Source organism: Aplysia californica, unplaced genomic scaffold, assembly GCF_000002075.1.
Source record: "Aplysia californica isolate F4 #8 unplaced genomic scaffold, AplCal3.0 scaffold00412, whole genome shotgun sequence".
NCBI classification, from domain to species: domain Eukaryota; kingdom Metazoa; phylum Mollusca; class Gastropoda; order Aplysiida; family Aplysiidae; genus Aplysia; species Aplysia californica.
The window spans coordinates 467,029-483,934 of NW_004797682.1; the positions used below are offsets into that span (position 1 = coordinate 467,029).

Sequence of the window (16,906 nt, forward strand, 5' to 3'; positions counted from 1 at the left end):
CCCCCTTTTTTTCTCTCTCTCTCTCTCTCTCAAAAAAAATTAAAATAACGGATTTAGAAAAATTGTGGCATACGGGTTTCCTGAACTGAACCGTCGAAGTATATTATTTTAAAATGTCCAGTTTGAGACGTCATTGCTGACGTCATAATCCGCCCACTGCCCGCGAGTTGACTTGTTGATCCTTTGAGGAGGTCTTGTACTTGTTGTAAGGGGAAAAGGAGAGGTGAGAGGGATGTCGTGAGGAGAGTAACGTTTCTCCTTTCGTTGTCGACATGTTGTTCAGAGCAACGAAGAGCCGGGGTTTTCGTGGTCTAGAGGTTAAAGTCTAGAGAGTCAAAGTTATGAAAAATATATTTATTTTTTTAAAAATTAGCGCGTGATTGGACCGGCTACTATGAAGAAGTGAACACCAACAACAAAGACAACAACGACGACGACAACAACGACGACGACAACAGCAACAACAACAACAACAACAACACCAACAACAACAACAACACCAACAACAACAACAGCAACAACGACGACGACAAAAACGACACCAACAACAACAACAATGACGACGCCGACTACAACAACAACAACAGCTACATCAGGGGGCTCTCGTGGTCTAGAGGTTAAGGTGTTCGCCTCTCATTCCATAGAGGTTCCTGGGTTGGAATCCGGATAGCGAAGGGAAATTTTCTTGTCTAAAATTGTCTCCTTTCACTTCCTTTCCAGCTCTCTACAATGTTCTGTTGTCTGCTTTCGTCTCCACTTTCTGTCCCCACCCCCTCACATCCTTTGCCTCCTCCTCTGGGCTTCTGACTCTTCCTGCAGCCTTTCCACAGCTTCTCTTTGGCTCCGTAATCCCTGCTGTCACACCCCTCATCTTATAGTAGGAAAGATCTTCACCTCAAGCCACACCCCTCATCTTACAGTAGGAAAGATCTTCACCTCAAGCCACACCCCTCATCTTACAGTAGGAAAGATCTTCACCTCAAGCCACACCCCTCATCTTACAGTAGGAAAGATCTTCACCTCAAGCCTTGTCCGAAAAGGGCGAACAAAATCTCGGAGGCCACGTGTGCAACTTGCGAACGTTAAAGATCCCTTGGGGGCTCAAAATCGATAAGAGTAGGCCTAGGCTTCGCCCGCCACCTGGGCAAAATTCAAAATTTCCTACCAACTTAAAAAGTTTGGTGTGCCCTGCGCGCTCATGTGACCTCAGGCCCACAGCGCAGTTGCGAGTACCGTGAAACACGTAGGCATACCAACCCCCCCCCCCCCCAACCCCCCAACCCCGAAATCTAAAAAAGAAACAGCATGACGCTCGTTATTATAATGTACTCAGTTTTTAGACCGTAATTTAACACTGTACTCAGTTTTTAGACCGTAATTTAACACTGAAAGGCCTTCACAAAAACTGCAAATAATAATAATAATAATAATAATAATAATAATAATAATAATAATAATAATAATAATAGATAGCATTTGTTTAGCGCATATCCCCAATCAGGAGCAAGCTCTATGCGCTTTACACTATATTATTACCCCAGCAGACCATAGAACACTCCGAAACATTCTCAGCTTCCCGGGAAGCATACAGTGCAAGCAGCCGATTAAGCGCTCAAACACTAACAAACTGACAAGATCTTTCGCTGTCTATAGCCGGGTACCCATTCCCACCTGGGTGAAGTGAGGAAAATTCGTGTAAAGTGCCTTTCCCAAGGACACAACGTCAGGCCCTTGACGGGATTCGAACCCACGACCTCACGGTTGCGAGTCCGAGAGCCTAACCACTAGGCGACCGACACCGAGTAGGCCTACTATTGACTACTAAATTTACACGGTTTGAAAAGTTCAGGGTTTTGGGGTTGTTGTTCTTTTAGTCCTATTTTAGTCAGAGTTTTACGGCACTAGTAACCTTATATTATAATAAATAGGTCATGTATGTCTCCAAGTTTAGAAATGTAATTACCTGGGAGGTCTTTTATGTAGGTATCTCTCTCTCTCTTGCCCTTTTTAGCTCCCAGTGGAGCACAGGCCATCAACAACATTACTTCAGCGAAGCCTGTCCTGAGCATCCTTTTCTATCTGTTTCTTATGTAGGTATAGGAAGCTTATTAACGTCCCCGCAGACACATTAATTTAGATCCTTAAGGAGGCGGGCTTCGATTGTGCCAGTCAGGGCCATCCCAGGCTGAGACGGACACAACGTAGTCCCAGCAGAAAGACTGCCTTTTTAGGTCATTCCGAAAGCAGGGATATGAACATATTCTTACGCTCAGTAGAATTCTATATAGGCTGATTTATCAATGTCCTGCTCATGCTGTGCCGAAACAACATAGGGCTAACTGCTGCTTTTTTTACCACCCTCATCCTTACTATCGTCATTATTTCCTCTACTTCTTTTGTATGTTTGTCACTGTCTTATGAACTGCTATTTCCGGGGTGTTTTGATAGCTGAAGCAGACTTTGTGCTGTTGAGGCTAGAGAGGTGAGCAGTCAGCAGAGTAAGCCTGATTCCCCGTTTGGACTTCTCTGTTGACATCTACCCCTTGGAGCTCATATATTACCTTATGCAGTTGCGAGCGCCGTAAAACCCTTTTTTTTAAAATATAAAACTAAAAAAGAAAGACCGCAGTACTCTATTAGTGCTGTCAACAATTCGCGGGGCAACTTATTGTCAAATATTTCTTCAACTATCGGACATAGACTCTCCAGCTTTTGCACAATGACTTGCGTCAATTTGTCTTAACTGATCTGTATTTTTTTATAAACCCCTGTTAGCTGTTTTCTAGAAAATTCCTTAATAAATACTGATTTAAAAATCTAAATTGGTGGTTTCTACCGATTTTAAAATGTTCACAGCTTGGGTCCTATCGCTTTTAAAAGCAAGTCCGTCATTTTTCATCGAATTGTGACGTTAATGCTTATTGAACATGTTTTGAGAACCTTTAGTGCAAAAAAGTGTTCACCTTAAAATCAATTGCTAGTAACAAGTTTTGTCACTAAAAAAAGGTGCCACTGGTGAGCTGTGACGTAGGCCGTGTGCGTATGCAAAAATTGTGTGAGAAACGGGAAGTGCTGTGAACAATCCACAGAATTCTACACTTATAGAAGCGGAACTCCCTCTTCGCGATCGACGATTCGCTGTGAGGAATTGAAACTAAAACATGGCGGCCTGTTGAGGGCACCTTTGGCTGCGCCGCACAGCGAGGTGTAGAATTCTGTGGAACAATCCCATTTTTCGCGTGATGGGGATTTATAGTATTTTATGTAAATTTACGAAGAAACGTTTTTTTTTTTTTAATCTAGCCTCAATTATTGTGGGGAAAATGACCAAATTAAGATAAATTGATAAAAACTGCTGTGCAAAGTATGGGTGACGATGATTCACCCGTTCATGAGATATTTGATGATAAGAATTGCGGAACGAATTTTTGACCGTGCTATAAAAATTCTTTTCTCTCGCAGACCTGCCCACCACTCCATGATTTTTGTAAAAATAGGTAGAAAATTTTCATAACCCCCCCCCCTCCCCCCCCCCCCCAAAAAAAAAGAAAAAAGTTTACATTGGAGTATTGGAAAATAGATCAGTCTTCAGAACCTCAGCTAGTCGATTAAGATGAACAAACCGACGGTGTCAGAAAATCGTGCAATGCTAACTACTAATATGTATACTTGTTGCTGTTGCTGTTTTCAAATTCCTTTAGCGGCGAGCATTTCGCTCTTGGCAGCGCAATGCCTCCCTCATGATGTATACATAAAAGTATGCCTAAACATAGGAGTTGGCTAATTTGAGAGTTTTACGGCGCTCGCAATTGCATAAGGTCATATGAGCGCCAAGGGGAGGGTGTCAACAGAGAAGTCTTTACAGGGAATCAGGCTTACTCTGCTCACCTCTCCAGCTTCAACAGCACAAGGTCTGCTTCGACTATCAAGGCACCCCAGAAATAGCAGGTCACAAGAGTGACAAACATACGAAAGAAGTAGAGGAAAATGACAATAGTAAGGATCAGGAAAGAAAAAGCAGCAGTTCCCTGTTGTAGATCAGGCACAGTTATGAGCGTGACATGAATCAGCCCATTTACAATTCTACTGTGCTTGAACGAGAAATGTCCCCCCTTTGGGAATGGCCTAAAGACGCTACAGTCAGTGGCACTGCCCCGGGGGGTATACTTGATCAAAAATTCTCGCCACTCGGAAATCGAACTTAGTGAGTCTTCTGCGTGCGACGGCGAAACGTCTTACAACAGCTACACCATAGACATCAGTTTTGAGAGCAAAGTGTCCAGTTTTGGACTACAACGTTGTATCTTGTCCTTTACCAAAACCTGCAGATACTGGATTCAAATTCAAACAGCAGTACTAAAATTACACAGCTGAAAAAAGTTCAGCCCCCCCCCCAAAAAAAAAAAACCCATTCAATTTAGTAAGAGTTTTACGGCACTTGCAACCCAATTTGGTCATATACAAGTGCTGAAGATTAGAGGTGTTACTGCCAGAGGAAAATAGAAAGAAAAGAAAGGGGAGAGATATAAGGACGATAGATGTTTGATAGGAAAGAAGGAACAAACACCACACATAGCACCCGCCAACCATAACATTTTTTTTTCGTTAGTTTTACAGCATTTGCAACACAATAAGGTCATAAGTGTCGAAGAATAGAGGTGTTACAAGAGAGTAATAGTAACTTACACAAAAAAGGACAAGAGATGTTTGATAGGAACGAAGGAGCAAACCACACCAGAGCACCCGCCAACCACTCACTCAACCACAACAGAGCACCCACCAACCACTCACTCAACCACACCAGAGCACCCGCCAACCACTCACTCAACCACAACAGAGCACCCGCCAACCACTCACTCAACCACAACAGAGCACCCGCCAACCACTCACTCAAACACAACAACAGAGAGCGTGCAGTTATAACAATCCACACACAAAACAGATAAAAAACATTTTCTAAAAAACACAGTAAATAAAAACAAAACTTCACAACTGTTTTGTTGTTTTTGTTTTTTTTTACTTCTTTATTTCCTTTTTTTTATCTTGTCGTTTCAGTTTTTCAGTACTAAGATTACAATACTGTGATACCAGAACGTTCATAATGTCAATCTGAACTGTGTCCACTAAATCAACGATTAGACCAAGGCCACAACAACGTAACAATACATGTTCTCGCCACCAAATACATTGACACTGTCAAGTTTTTCCAAAAAGACAACAGCCCAAAACATCAACAAATAATCAAAATTCAAAATTCAAAAAAAAAAAAAAAAAAAAAAAAAAGAAAAAAAAAAAGGCATGTCCGTTTTGATCACGATTATGACAGGATGATGATGATGATATATTCAGTCAGCAACCGCCATGCATGATGCCGATGCCGAGATAGAATTATTGCAGATATACACCTTTTAAGTTTTGGGAGTGTGACGAGTGGTGTATTTTTGTCTGTACATTATGTGTGCGCCTGTAATGTATGGGAAATGGGAACTGTGAAAGTGTGCGTTGTTGAGATAAAAGTTGGCAATGGGTTAGCTAAAAGGACAGTCAGGACCAGGAAAAGATTTAGATAACGGTGACGTGGAAAAGAGGGAGGAGCAATTTACACAAGACATTTGTGTGTGCACGCAAGCGTATGTGTGTGTGTGTGTGTGTGCGCGCGCGCGCGTGTGTGTGTGTCTGTGTACGCGCGCACGCGCATGTAGCTTGACAAGAGGAAAAAACCATGACCTTCACAAAAACAAAGCAGCGGAAAAAAGGAATAGGGTTTAAGGGCAAAACAAAATAGAAATACAGAGAATAGAAATCACGAAAAAATGACACTAATGAAACGAAGATTGCAACTCAAATGCATGATAAGATTGCTATGATGTATCAAATCACCAAATCAAAAATATGTAAGAATGGGAAAAAAATCTTTCTGTCAAAGTAAAAGTTGTGACTGACATACAAACACAACCAAGAAAATAAGACGAACGAACGTAGCTGGAATTCCAGAGACACAAGGGATCACAAAGAGGCCAAACTGGCAATGGCCTCACGAGTGTAGTAATAAAAATGAGCACTGCATGACGAGAGATGAGATGAGCCGGCCATTTTCCCCACAACAACACGAACAATGGGGAGTAGTCCACGAGAACATGGCAGCGTGCTTGATGTTATTGTAAACGTGAACTGTGAAATGCGAATTGTGAAGTGTGAAGTGTGAAGTGTGAAATGTGAATTGTGAAGTACTGTACAAGAAATCAACAAGGTGAGCAGTCACTTCTGAGACAAGATGGTGAACGATGAGAGGGAAAATAAAAATGCAGTTGTATTTACGCCAACATCAACACAATTTAGACTGTTATTATTATGGAGGCAGGCTTCTGACTCTGCCAGTCAGGGACAACCTGGGCTGAGAGGGATACAACGACATCCCAGCAGAGAGAATGGGACACTCAATAACAATCCCCCCAACTCCGGAATTGAACTCGGGCCTCTTGTGTGTGACAGCGAAGTGTGTAACCACTACACCACAGACAGCGGCATGAAAAATGAAACAAGTCGAACAAAAAAGAATGATAAAAACGAACGGGATGATGATAACATTTTGGGGGGAAGGGAAAAAAAAAGCGCCACAGAATGTGCTGACCGGAAATGAAAGGCTTTCCTTACACAATGCCACAGTAACCCTACAGCGTAAGAGGAACAACATCGTGTGCCCGCCGTGTTGCAACACACCAATGCGAGCAGCGCACATGCTATTCCAGCTTACATTCACCATGCATCACACATCGCAACACATGAGGAATCTGAGAATGGACACACACTGTGCAAAATGGACACACACTGTGCAATGGAAAATTCCAGTGTTCAAACATCTGAAACTGTTTTGTAAAGTGCAGTGCTTTTTAAAAATTTTTACAATGAGCTGAATTATTGTATGAATATGTAAACACGTACAATATGTACAAGTCAATGAGCTTGTAATGACAATTATGTCTCAAATGCGTTATAACTGTGTGTGTGTGTGTGTGTGTGTGTGTGTGTGTGTGTGTGAGTGAGTGTGTGTGTGAGTGTGTGAGTGTGTGTGTGTGTGTGCGAAATGAAGTAAATGAAGCCACAAAAGGGGTGAACATCATCAACGATAAAGGTGGAACTGAGTCTACAAGCAAATACTATGTACTATAATAACGCAGTAACACATACTCATGGGGGTCAAAACACACGACATAATAATTTGAGGTGAAGAAGCTGTGTCAGAATACAACTAAAATACACACGACACGGGCAGGGTAATTGTGACACGACATCACAACACTGGAATAACGACACGCGGAACAACTGCTGGGATGAAGTGTTGAGAGATTTATATCTATCATCTCCCTATTGTCTACCCTACTAGGTGGACAAACGATGTCCAAATCTATACTTGCCAATGAGATGGCTCAACACAAGAACGATGCTCAAATCTATACTTGCCAATGAGATGGCTCAACACAAGAACGATGCTCAAATCTATACTTGCCAATGAGCTGGCTTAACACAAGAACGATGCTCAAATCTATACTTGCCAATGAGCTGGCTTAACACAAGAACGATGCTCAAATCTAGACCTATTGCTATTACCAACAAGCGGCTAACCAGAGCAGTGCCGAAAATTGGGGCCACTATCAGAATAGAAAGGGACTGACTACCCATTGCTATCTTACTATCACATTGCCACTGTGACGTGGACAGTGCTGGCTAATAGTATTATTGTTAACCCTATCTTAACTAACCCATTTACAACGAGCAACTATCAGTTACTTCCCTTCATCTTCTGGAAACACCAAGGATGCAGAACTCTTTAACCATTCCAGAGAGGTGCCTTCTAATTGTTATAGACAGAAAGCCGCTATAATTAGCATAGTCTGGGTTATTTTTAAAAGTAATTTTTCCTTTACTTAAAAATCTGTTCAGCTTATTTATCACCCATTGACAAACAAAAAAAACAACCTTGAGCCTTGAGTAAAATTATACCAGAGGAGAAAAAAAAAAGCAAATTATGAGCGATCTGTAAAAAAAAAAAGGTCCAATAAAGAATGCAGTACAGACAACCTACCACACAGGCAATGAGGCAATGAACTGTCCCTGAGAATAGTGAGGCCAACTGGACCATCATTTGTATACATGCACATGCACCCTAGAACTCCCAATGTGGAGTCCACCATCTTTGTACGTTACTCGCTACTTTCATGAAAACAGAAAGGAAAAAAAAACAACAACCCACAAGCTACAGAGAAGGATGGGAGTTCTACATATTGAAAGATTTACCCATTTTTTCCCCCTGTCTTCTTAGACCAGGACTTCGCGTTTAGTTCGGGTTTGTTTTTTTGGATTGGCTTCTTTTTGTGGGTGGAGAGGTGGGGGGGGAAAGGGGTGGAAGGAAAGTGGCGATCAGTGGTCGCTGGACCGACTCCCTGTCTTGTGGTTTACTGTCCCAGCCCTTGAAACTCAACTTAACAAAAGACAAAAAGATTTGTTAATTTAAAAAAAAAAGTTTCTTACTATTTTCCAGCACTTGCAACACAAACAGGTCATGTAAGTGCCAAAGACTGGAAGTGTTACGAGAAACAAATAGGAAAAGGAGGAGGATAGATTGATAGGGACTATAGAGGTTTGATAAAAATGGACTATAGAGGTTTGATAAAAATGGACTATAGAGGTTTGATAAAAACAAGGAGCACACCACATCAGAGGACCCGCCAATCACCCATAAAACAAGATTCCCGCTCAAACAGACTACAGAAATGGAAACTGACTGAGGTGTCATCCCCAATGAACATGCAGCATCTCAAACTGTCCAAAGATGCAGCATCTCAAACTGTCCAAACATGCAGCATCTCAAACTGTCCAAAGAGAGAAAAAACACCGTACCCAGACAGATATATATCACAATATTATGACAGAACACACCAGATCTGCTGAAATCCACGACGGCATCTTCCAACCCAACAGGCTTCCTACAAAAACACTTGTGTATTACATTGTGACCAAGTCATACTAGTGCGTATGATAGAAATACACACATTATTAACATACTCAAACAGAACGGTTCAACTGTGAACATTCTATCCAAATTGAACAACTTCTGGCAAAACTAGTTACGTCCAATACACTACCCGATTCAGGATTGAACAACCTTGGGTAGATGAGTCTTCTCACATAAAAATTTCGCATTCCAATGAAACAATAGCAAAGGAAACGACATTTATTAGTCACTGCAAATAACAATAAGCTACAATGTATTTGTTCAAATCTACATGTCCTACTTTCTATTCATTCCAAAAATCGGTGAACCAGCATAACTGAAGATAATCAGAACCCTTTAGAAAAAGAAAATTTAAAAAAACAAAAAACTTCATGTTTATCTGATTTCCCATGTTTATATAAAGGAGGATATCTGTCACATTATCTCCATCCTTCAGAATAAATTTTTTAAAATCTATATTACCACTGAAACTGTAGTTGAAAAAAAAAAAGGACTACATCAAATTAATTCCAACCAGACTAAAATTGTTTAATGTGTCCGGCGCGCTCACATGACCTTATGCAGTTGCGAGCGCCGTAACTTAAAACCCTCTACTATAAAAATATATGCAGTTGCGAGCGCTGTAAAACACTTACCAAAACAAAAAGCATCTTTCAATATGAGCCTCATGCAGCCCAATCCTCTTCACCCCCCCCCCAACCCCCTCCCATCTGTGCAGATAAAAGGAAAAAAGCTTATGTTTGCAATAAATCATGGTCAAGAAAAGCATAGCTAATCAGACTCTATCGTACCACATTGAGCAGCATGTACTGTGCCGGTTCTTTGAGATCATGTTCACGACAACCTAGCATAAAGATACTTCTTTTGAACCATTCACCCTCCTCGTCTTTCGAACAAAATATGCGATATATGGGTAAGTAATCTTGAGCCTTCAGTTTTTTTCTATTTAAAAAAAAAAAGCTTTTCCCTAGGTGTACCATTTATTATGTGTATGTTACTCATATTATATGTATATATATATATAGATATATAAACCTGGTTAAAGGCATATCATATTTACAAGCTGCCATAGCAATGAGGCATTTCAACAAAAGGATAATATGACAGTCATGTGATGAAAGACAAATCTTCAAAAGTCAACACAACAAGGAAAGTATAAAACCTCAAAAGGGGGGGGGGAGGTGGAGGTGGGGGTGGTATGCCATATTGTCAGAAGATGGTTCTTCTTACTCTGCTATTAATTTTATTGATGAGAAAAATGTTCCTATCAGTAGCAAATTAAAAGACAATAAATAGAAGGCAAGAAACCAAAACCTATTTCAGCTCCGATCATAAAGGTAGAATATTCATCATTACAAGGTAACGGTAACAGTGAGAATCTTCCTAAATTCTTGGCGTTTCCAAAACAACACATTTTTCCGTAGTCAGCGCAAACTGCTTTCAGGAATGTCGCATAAGGCCCACAATGAAACAGAACTGAAATCTGATGAAAGTACAATTTTGCTTCGTTATTATTATTTATACAGATTGCCAATCGCTACAATAATCCTACTACTACATCAACACGGGACTAAATCGATTAACTTGAAGAATCTACAGCAACAAATTTATTATTATTACATTACTTACATCACTGTACGAAAAAAACAAAAAAACGTTAAAAATACCAAACGACAGAACACACACACACACACACACAAAAAAAAATACAAACCAACCAACCAAACGAACCCATAGATGTTGCAATGATCAGCACTGACACAAAAAGCCAACAACATATTAGATGAATGAGACATACATAATTATATCATATTTCCCCAGAAACAGGAAACTTTGTCAATGCACGTTCTTCGTGCGTGTGGCAAAGGTTTAACACGTCTCAACAAGTACTCCCTCAACAACCCGACTTACTACTAATTTCAACCGGGTTACACTTCGTACGGAATAACCTTTTAACCTTTGTGTGGAACAGCAGGTCAGAGCAATACCCAAAAAACACCCCCCCTCCCCTCCCAAAAGAAACAACAACCCATTACTCCTTCATTTAACAAACACCCTGGGGGGGAATAAAAAGGGGGGGGGGGGGGAAAGAGCAGAAAACTAATATTCCATCTTGTGCCCGAAAAAAGTTTTCCGGTTGTTCAGTACAACACATTTCTAGTAAAAACTTGGGGAAACACCTACTAAAAAATAAAAAAAGCAACTAAAATTATGTCAAAACTTTTCTCATTATCATTGAGCTGGGCCTCGCACCGAGAGCAAAGTGGAATTTACCAACGTTCTCACATTTCGCTTTTCAATGAAAGCCTCAATCAGAAAGATATCGACAACAATCCATTAACAAAAAGAAAAAAATCTCATCTCGTGAATCATTTGGGATGAATCAACTTGTATTTGCCTGAATCTCATCTCCTCCAAATTCAGTTGTTGAACAGAAGGAAACACAGTGGTCTGAACGACATTATTATTTTGAGAAGCCACATAATTCACTGTCAACTACTTGAAAGGAAGTAAACAAAACAGGATCTCAAGAGATATACCATCTTGCATCTCCATAATGCACTGATGCAAACGAATGAATCGTTCGCAAAAGCAGCTAAGACTTCTAATTTATCTTAAAGCTTTTACATAAGGAATTGACAGAGGAGAGAATACTTCCATCAAGGCTGATGTGAACAAGTGTTTCCCCTATCTTACAGCTAGCGCTTTTCTCAGTGGCACTTTGAGACGAAGATTAAGACAAAATTGAAGGCGCCAGTAGAAGACAAGATGCTCCAATGATTATATTATCCTAAACTTTTATGCCGAATCAAATAATACTGATGAAACTTCACAGCCCCACTAGATAGATAGATGCAAATGGAGCACGACACTTCAGATAAAAGTCAAATGTGTTTACGATTTTCTAAAACGTCAAACCCAATATTCTGCAAGTCTACACTGTAAACTCATAGCAAAGGCCTGCAAAGAACCTTACTTGTGGCAGAGCAGAGAAAGCCTGGACAGGACGACACCTTCCGGAAGAGACGTACAGAACCACCAGTAACCAATATCATCACCAGTCAGAGCAAGGAGTACCCCTTGTGAAAGTTTAGCTAGTATTAAAATCTCTTTAACTCGTACAGACTTTTGCTCATGTTTCTAAAACAAAACAAATCAGCTACTAGTTCTACGCTTTTCAATGAGTTCTATCAGTATACAAAACAGATCTGATACAGGAATTTCACATCTGTAAAGACTGCAGTCTGTCATTAAACCGATTACAAGGAGAAATCAGTCTTGCAAGCACTTTGTCCACAGAGGGAGGTAAGACCCCCACTAGAAATGCAAAGCAAGGTGTGGACTCAAAGCACTGTCCCGCTCTCTTCCAACTCGAACTAGTCACATCAGGTCATCACCGTCTGCCACGCCACGTTTACAGCAGCCCCTATAGGAAAGCAGCTTTCAAAATCCTGTCAGCTTAACTTAAAGGTCAAGTCGAACTTCTTGCCACCACTATGCTACGTTTCCAGACCCGCCATTAAGAGATGGGTAAACTGCTGATAGGCGACGCTGGGTCGACGCCGGCCGACGGCTCATACTTGGACATCTTGGCCTTCAACTTGGCGTTCTCTTTCCGCAGCTTGTTGACCTCGTCCCTCAGGCAGCCGTTTTCCTTCTCCAGGAACGCTGCCCTCATGGCAATCTGGTTCTCTTTCACCCGCCGAGCGTCGCGAGACCTTTTGGCTGCATAATTGTTCTTATGGCGGCGGTTCCAGTATTTTTCATCCTTCATCTCGTCGGGTACAAACACCTTGAGGAAAGACAAAGCAGGCAATGAAATTACAGAGCAATCGTCTCTTTTTATTGGAAATCTCAATACGTCAAATGAATGACCAAAACAGTTTTCTCAGATGACAGATAAGGAAGACAGCTGTTTTGATAGCAAACCATACCAGAGTTCCTGCCAACCACCCCTAAATTTTAAACGACCAATGAAAATGAATGACAAAGCATTTTTCAATCTCAATATCCAAATCTTATTTCAAGCTACAGTGACTCAAAATGTCCTACAATTCTCAGCACCACAATAACCAAACCCAAGTAATTGCTACATTCCTTGACTGAAAGTATCACAGGTTTCAAAATCTGTAATTCTGGTTTCTTGAACCACGTAACTACGATATTCAAATACAACTGTAATAAACACAAATATTTCCATATCAAACCCTGCAGAATGAAGAGTAAAGTCGTTCTAATGCATCATCGCAAAATTACACCAAAATAAAGCAATGTAAGACTCATTCCATACATTTAGCTTTTCAGTTACCACTGGCTTCAAGAATAACATTTTCCCTTCTGGAACAGAGATTTTTTTTGAAGCAATTAATCTGCCAAATCCAACCCCATACGTACTTTCTTTGACTTCTTGATGACCGGCTGGGGCTTGAGTTCTTCCTCGGAGAAATTCCTCTTCCTGGGATCAAAATCTTCATGTCCTGAGGAACAGATAATAAAGGAAATCTGTAAAAATCATCACTTCATGATACGACGTGAATTAAGACCAGGATGTCCATACAATTCAAATCTAAAAGGACAAGTTGGGCTAGGCCCAGAAGTTTGATGCGTTGTTTTTTTCTTCGATACTCAACTGGCCATGTCAGGCGTGCCAACAGTTCCATGACCAAAGATAGCAGTCTTCCTTATGATCCTCCAAAAAGTTTGGGGGAAAAAAATTTGAGTCTCCGGAACCCCAGTAAATAAAGATTACGGAACAAAGCAGCTATGGCAAATAAAGGTGAATTGCAAAGGATTGAAAATATTAAAGTGTATTTTCCTATTATTTCGATAAGTTGGGCAAGAAAAAGAAGATAGGATTTTATGCAAATCGAATCAGGGTTCTTTGGAGGGCAAAATAAAAATCTGAGAGCTCCGATTTCATCTGAGGACAATCACATTTTAAGGCTAACAAGTTGTAATATTCAGCTGTCTTTTCCACACCCACTCTCCGTGCCGAAATCAGAAAAGCTGCCCCCCCCCCCAGCTTTATAAATATGGACTTCCATCCATTCTTCAATGTGGTGTGTTCGTTGCTGTGCAGTGTCCTGCTACAATTGTGGGAAAATGAACACATAAGTCAACCGTTGGATTTGACATCTTTGACATTTTGGGATCTCACTGACTGAATCTCTTTTACCCCTCCCCAGTCAGACCGAAGGGCTGGACCCCAAATGGCCGCTGGATCGGAAAAGGAAAAGTAAAGTAAAAGTAAGTACCCCTCCCCAATACTGTGGGCATATCTGGCACGCCCTAATAATTCACTGCCCTGTGTACACTGTGGGTATACCCAATACGCCCTTGAAAAACCTGCGTTTTCTTTCCCTCATGTTCACTTCTACCAGTTTTGAAAGAAGAGAGTTATATATATCCCTGTCTCCATTCATTGTTATCTTGCCAATGCCATCATACCTATTTTCAGACTGATGTGAACGGGAATCATACAAGATAGTGTCTAGAACAAAGGAAAGTGTGCGAGTCTGTTGCGAGTGGAAGAGAAAGATTGCCAGTAGAAGTATGTTCTTCTTTACAGGAAAATGGTCTTCTGTGTTGTAACTGTTTATCAGCTGTTTTGTAACTGTGTTGTGCTACAGTTTTCTAGAGTGCAATAAACCCAGACTGCAACTAAAGATCACACTTTAAGAATGTTTCTATGGTATGGATAATGGATGTAATTTAAGAGCACAGAAGGCATTTAAAGCAGGAAAAAAAAAGATTTTTCTTCACACTCTCATCTATCAAATTACTTAGCAGAATATCTCACTCTCATCTATCAAATTACTTAGCAGAATATCTCACTCTCATCTATCAAATTACTTAGCAGAATATCTCACTCTCATCTATCAAATTACTTAGCAGAATATCTCACTCTCATCTATCAAATTACTTAGCAGAATAAAGTTAACTTGGATTGTATTTCATTTCTCTTTCATTTGATGTAACTTTTCTATATTTCTTGCTTATAGTAAGCTAGCTATAGACCATCAAAAGGATAAACTGTGTCAGACGCAGACACAGCCCCCGGGGAATATTTCCTCCCACACAGCCTCTTGACTTATTCATAGCAAACAGGCACGCAGTTAACAGTTGTGTAATGCTCCATGAGGTCATTGAGAGTTCAGTCTAGGAAATTCAGCCATAACACCTCTATCAGTTAACTTATGAAATTTCTTCTCAGGTTATGACTAGTTTAAATCGTGTCAATTACAAATAAATATTTGTTTAAAAATCTAAGCTGAAAACTGGCTCCTGGGAACTGTTTTTTTTTTTATTGTGTAATGACATTTGCATTTCAACAGCCTCAGTGTGCAAGAAAAAAATATGGCAATAGCCTCCTTATCTAAATGATTTTTTTTCTCTCTGAGTAAAGTTGCCTTTGACCTCGTATTGCTTACAGTTTTTCCCCCCATCTCTCTTTAAAACTATTTTAATCTACTAGCACGTTCGTTGTATAATTAGAAGCATTGATAAGTCAAGTACGAGTCTGAAACAATTCTCATAGTAGCTCCCACACAACACACCAGAGGCACTGCACTACACCTTTCCCTACAACATACCAGCCCGTAGCATGCTACAGGTAAGAACTCTGACTACCAAACAGAAACGCAAGACCCACAAACTATGAGGTCAAAGTGGATGAACAAAGATACAGTGAAGAACTAACACTAGCGTACTATTTTTAAAAAAAATACCAACAGAATAAATCAACCATACCAAATAAAACAAAATGAAGCTATTTTCTAAAGGAATCCTACAGAAGAGACTACTTGAAAAGAAATCTAGATATATTATATCAACCATTAGTTCACTGCAAAGTGCGATATTTTTGTTGTTGTTGTTGCCTGAAGCTGCACAAGAAGGAACCAGTCTAGAAGACAGATGAAACATTTGGGACAGGGCCCAAAATTTAGCACTAAATAAACAGTGCATATATATATATGGCTTCGTACAAAGAGTGGACTGACACTTTCCAAAAACATTTGGGACTGCTCCCAAAATAAAAAATGCAGGATCAAAAACTGAAACTTAAATCTTGGAACCCCAACCTCTTATTTAATAAGTACATCTTTTGTAACCATTCAATGTAACGGACAAACTTTCAGTTCCTTAGGACAACGAGGAGACACTGACAGACAATAAAACATGTAGAAAGAGACTAAGAATGAATATTAAAAGGGAGTCAAAAACTTAAGTACAGCACTTGATGATGATGATGATGACGATGATGATGATGATGATGATGATGATGATGGAGTCCTTTGACCCTCTACTAACCTAAGACTCCTTGTACTTCTAAATCCCCCTCCTGGCTTCTATTCCTTTTTGCCACTGTGTTCTGCCAGCACGCATTTTAAGATAAGATAAGATAAGATAAGATAGTACTTTATTATCCCAGAGGGAAATTATCGAGTACCGTTAGGAAAAAAAATATTTTCTACATATATATAAAAATATCTTTTTTAGATTTTTTTTTTTTTAAAAGGGTACCAGACACCAGGAACGAAATGAATGAACGGCAAGAAAACCAACCAACCAGTTTTGGTGAAACAGCGCAAAAGAAAATAACTGTGTGCATATATATAAATGGTTAGTAATTGCTCGTTTATAAAGTAGCAACATGCCACCCGCGCCCCGCCCCCCTCAAGCAAGAACACCTTGCTTTATGAAACAATGATTTTTTTTAAAACAGACTTCACTAAACAGAGTTCTAACTTCTCAGAGTCATAAATCAGCGGGAAAAAAAATAAAATTCCAAGCAATGCAACCAGTCTCTCCAAGATAGGGGGTCCAAAGAGAAATAATAATAATAATAATAATAATAATAACAGATAGCATTTGTATAGCGCTTTATAACCC

The 16,906-nt window shown here is 40.1% G+C and overlaps 1 protein-coding gene across 2 annotated transcripts in view; it reads right to left on the reverse strand.

The window, feature by feature from the left end:
* Nucleotides 1-9,881: 9,881 nt before the first annotated feature.
* Nucleotides 9,882-16,906, reverse strand: part of LOC101863921 (thyrotroph embryonic factor) — a 16,597-nt gene continuing 9,572 nt past the window's right edge. For both annotated transcript variants that reach the window (XM_005104266.3, XM_005104264.3), the window contains 2 exons: nucleotides 13,409-13,491; nucleotides 9,882-12,806 (listed from right to left, as the gene is read on the reverse strand). In XM_005104266.3, the coding sequence (XP_005104323.1) occupies nucleotides 12,534-12,806; nucleotides 13,409-13,491 (356 nt within the window). In that variant the 3' untranslated portion in view covers nucleotides 9,882-12,533. The remainder of the gene's footprint in view (nucleotides 12,807-13,408; nucleotides 13,492-16,906) is intronic.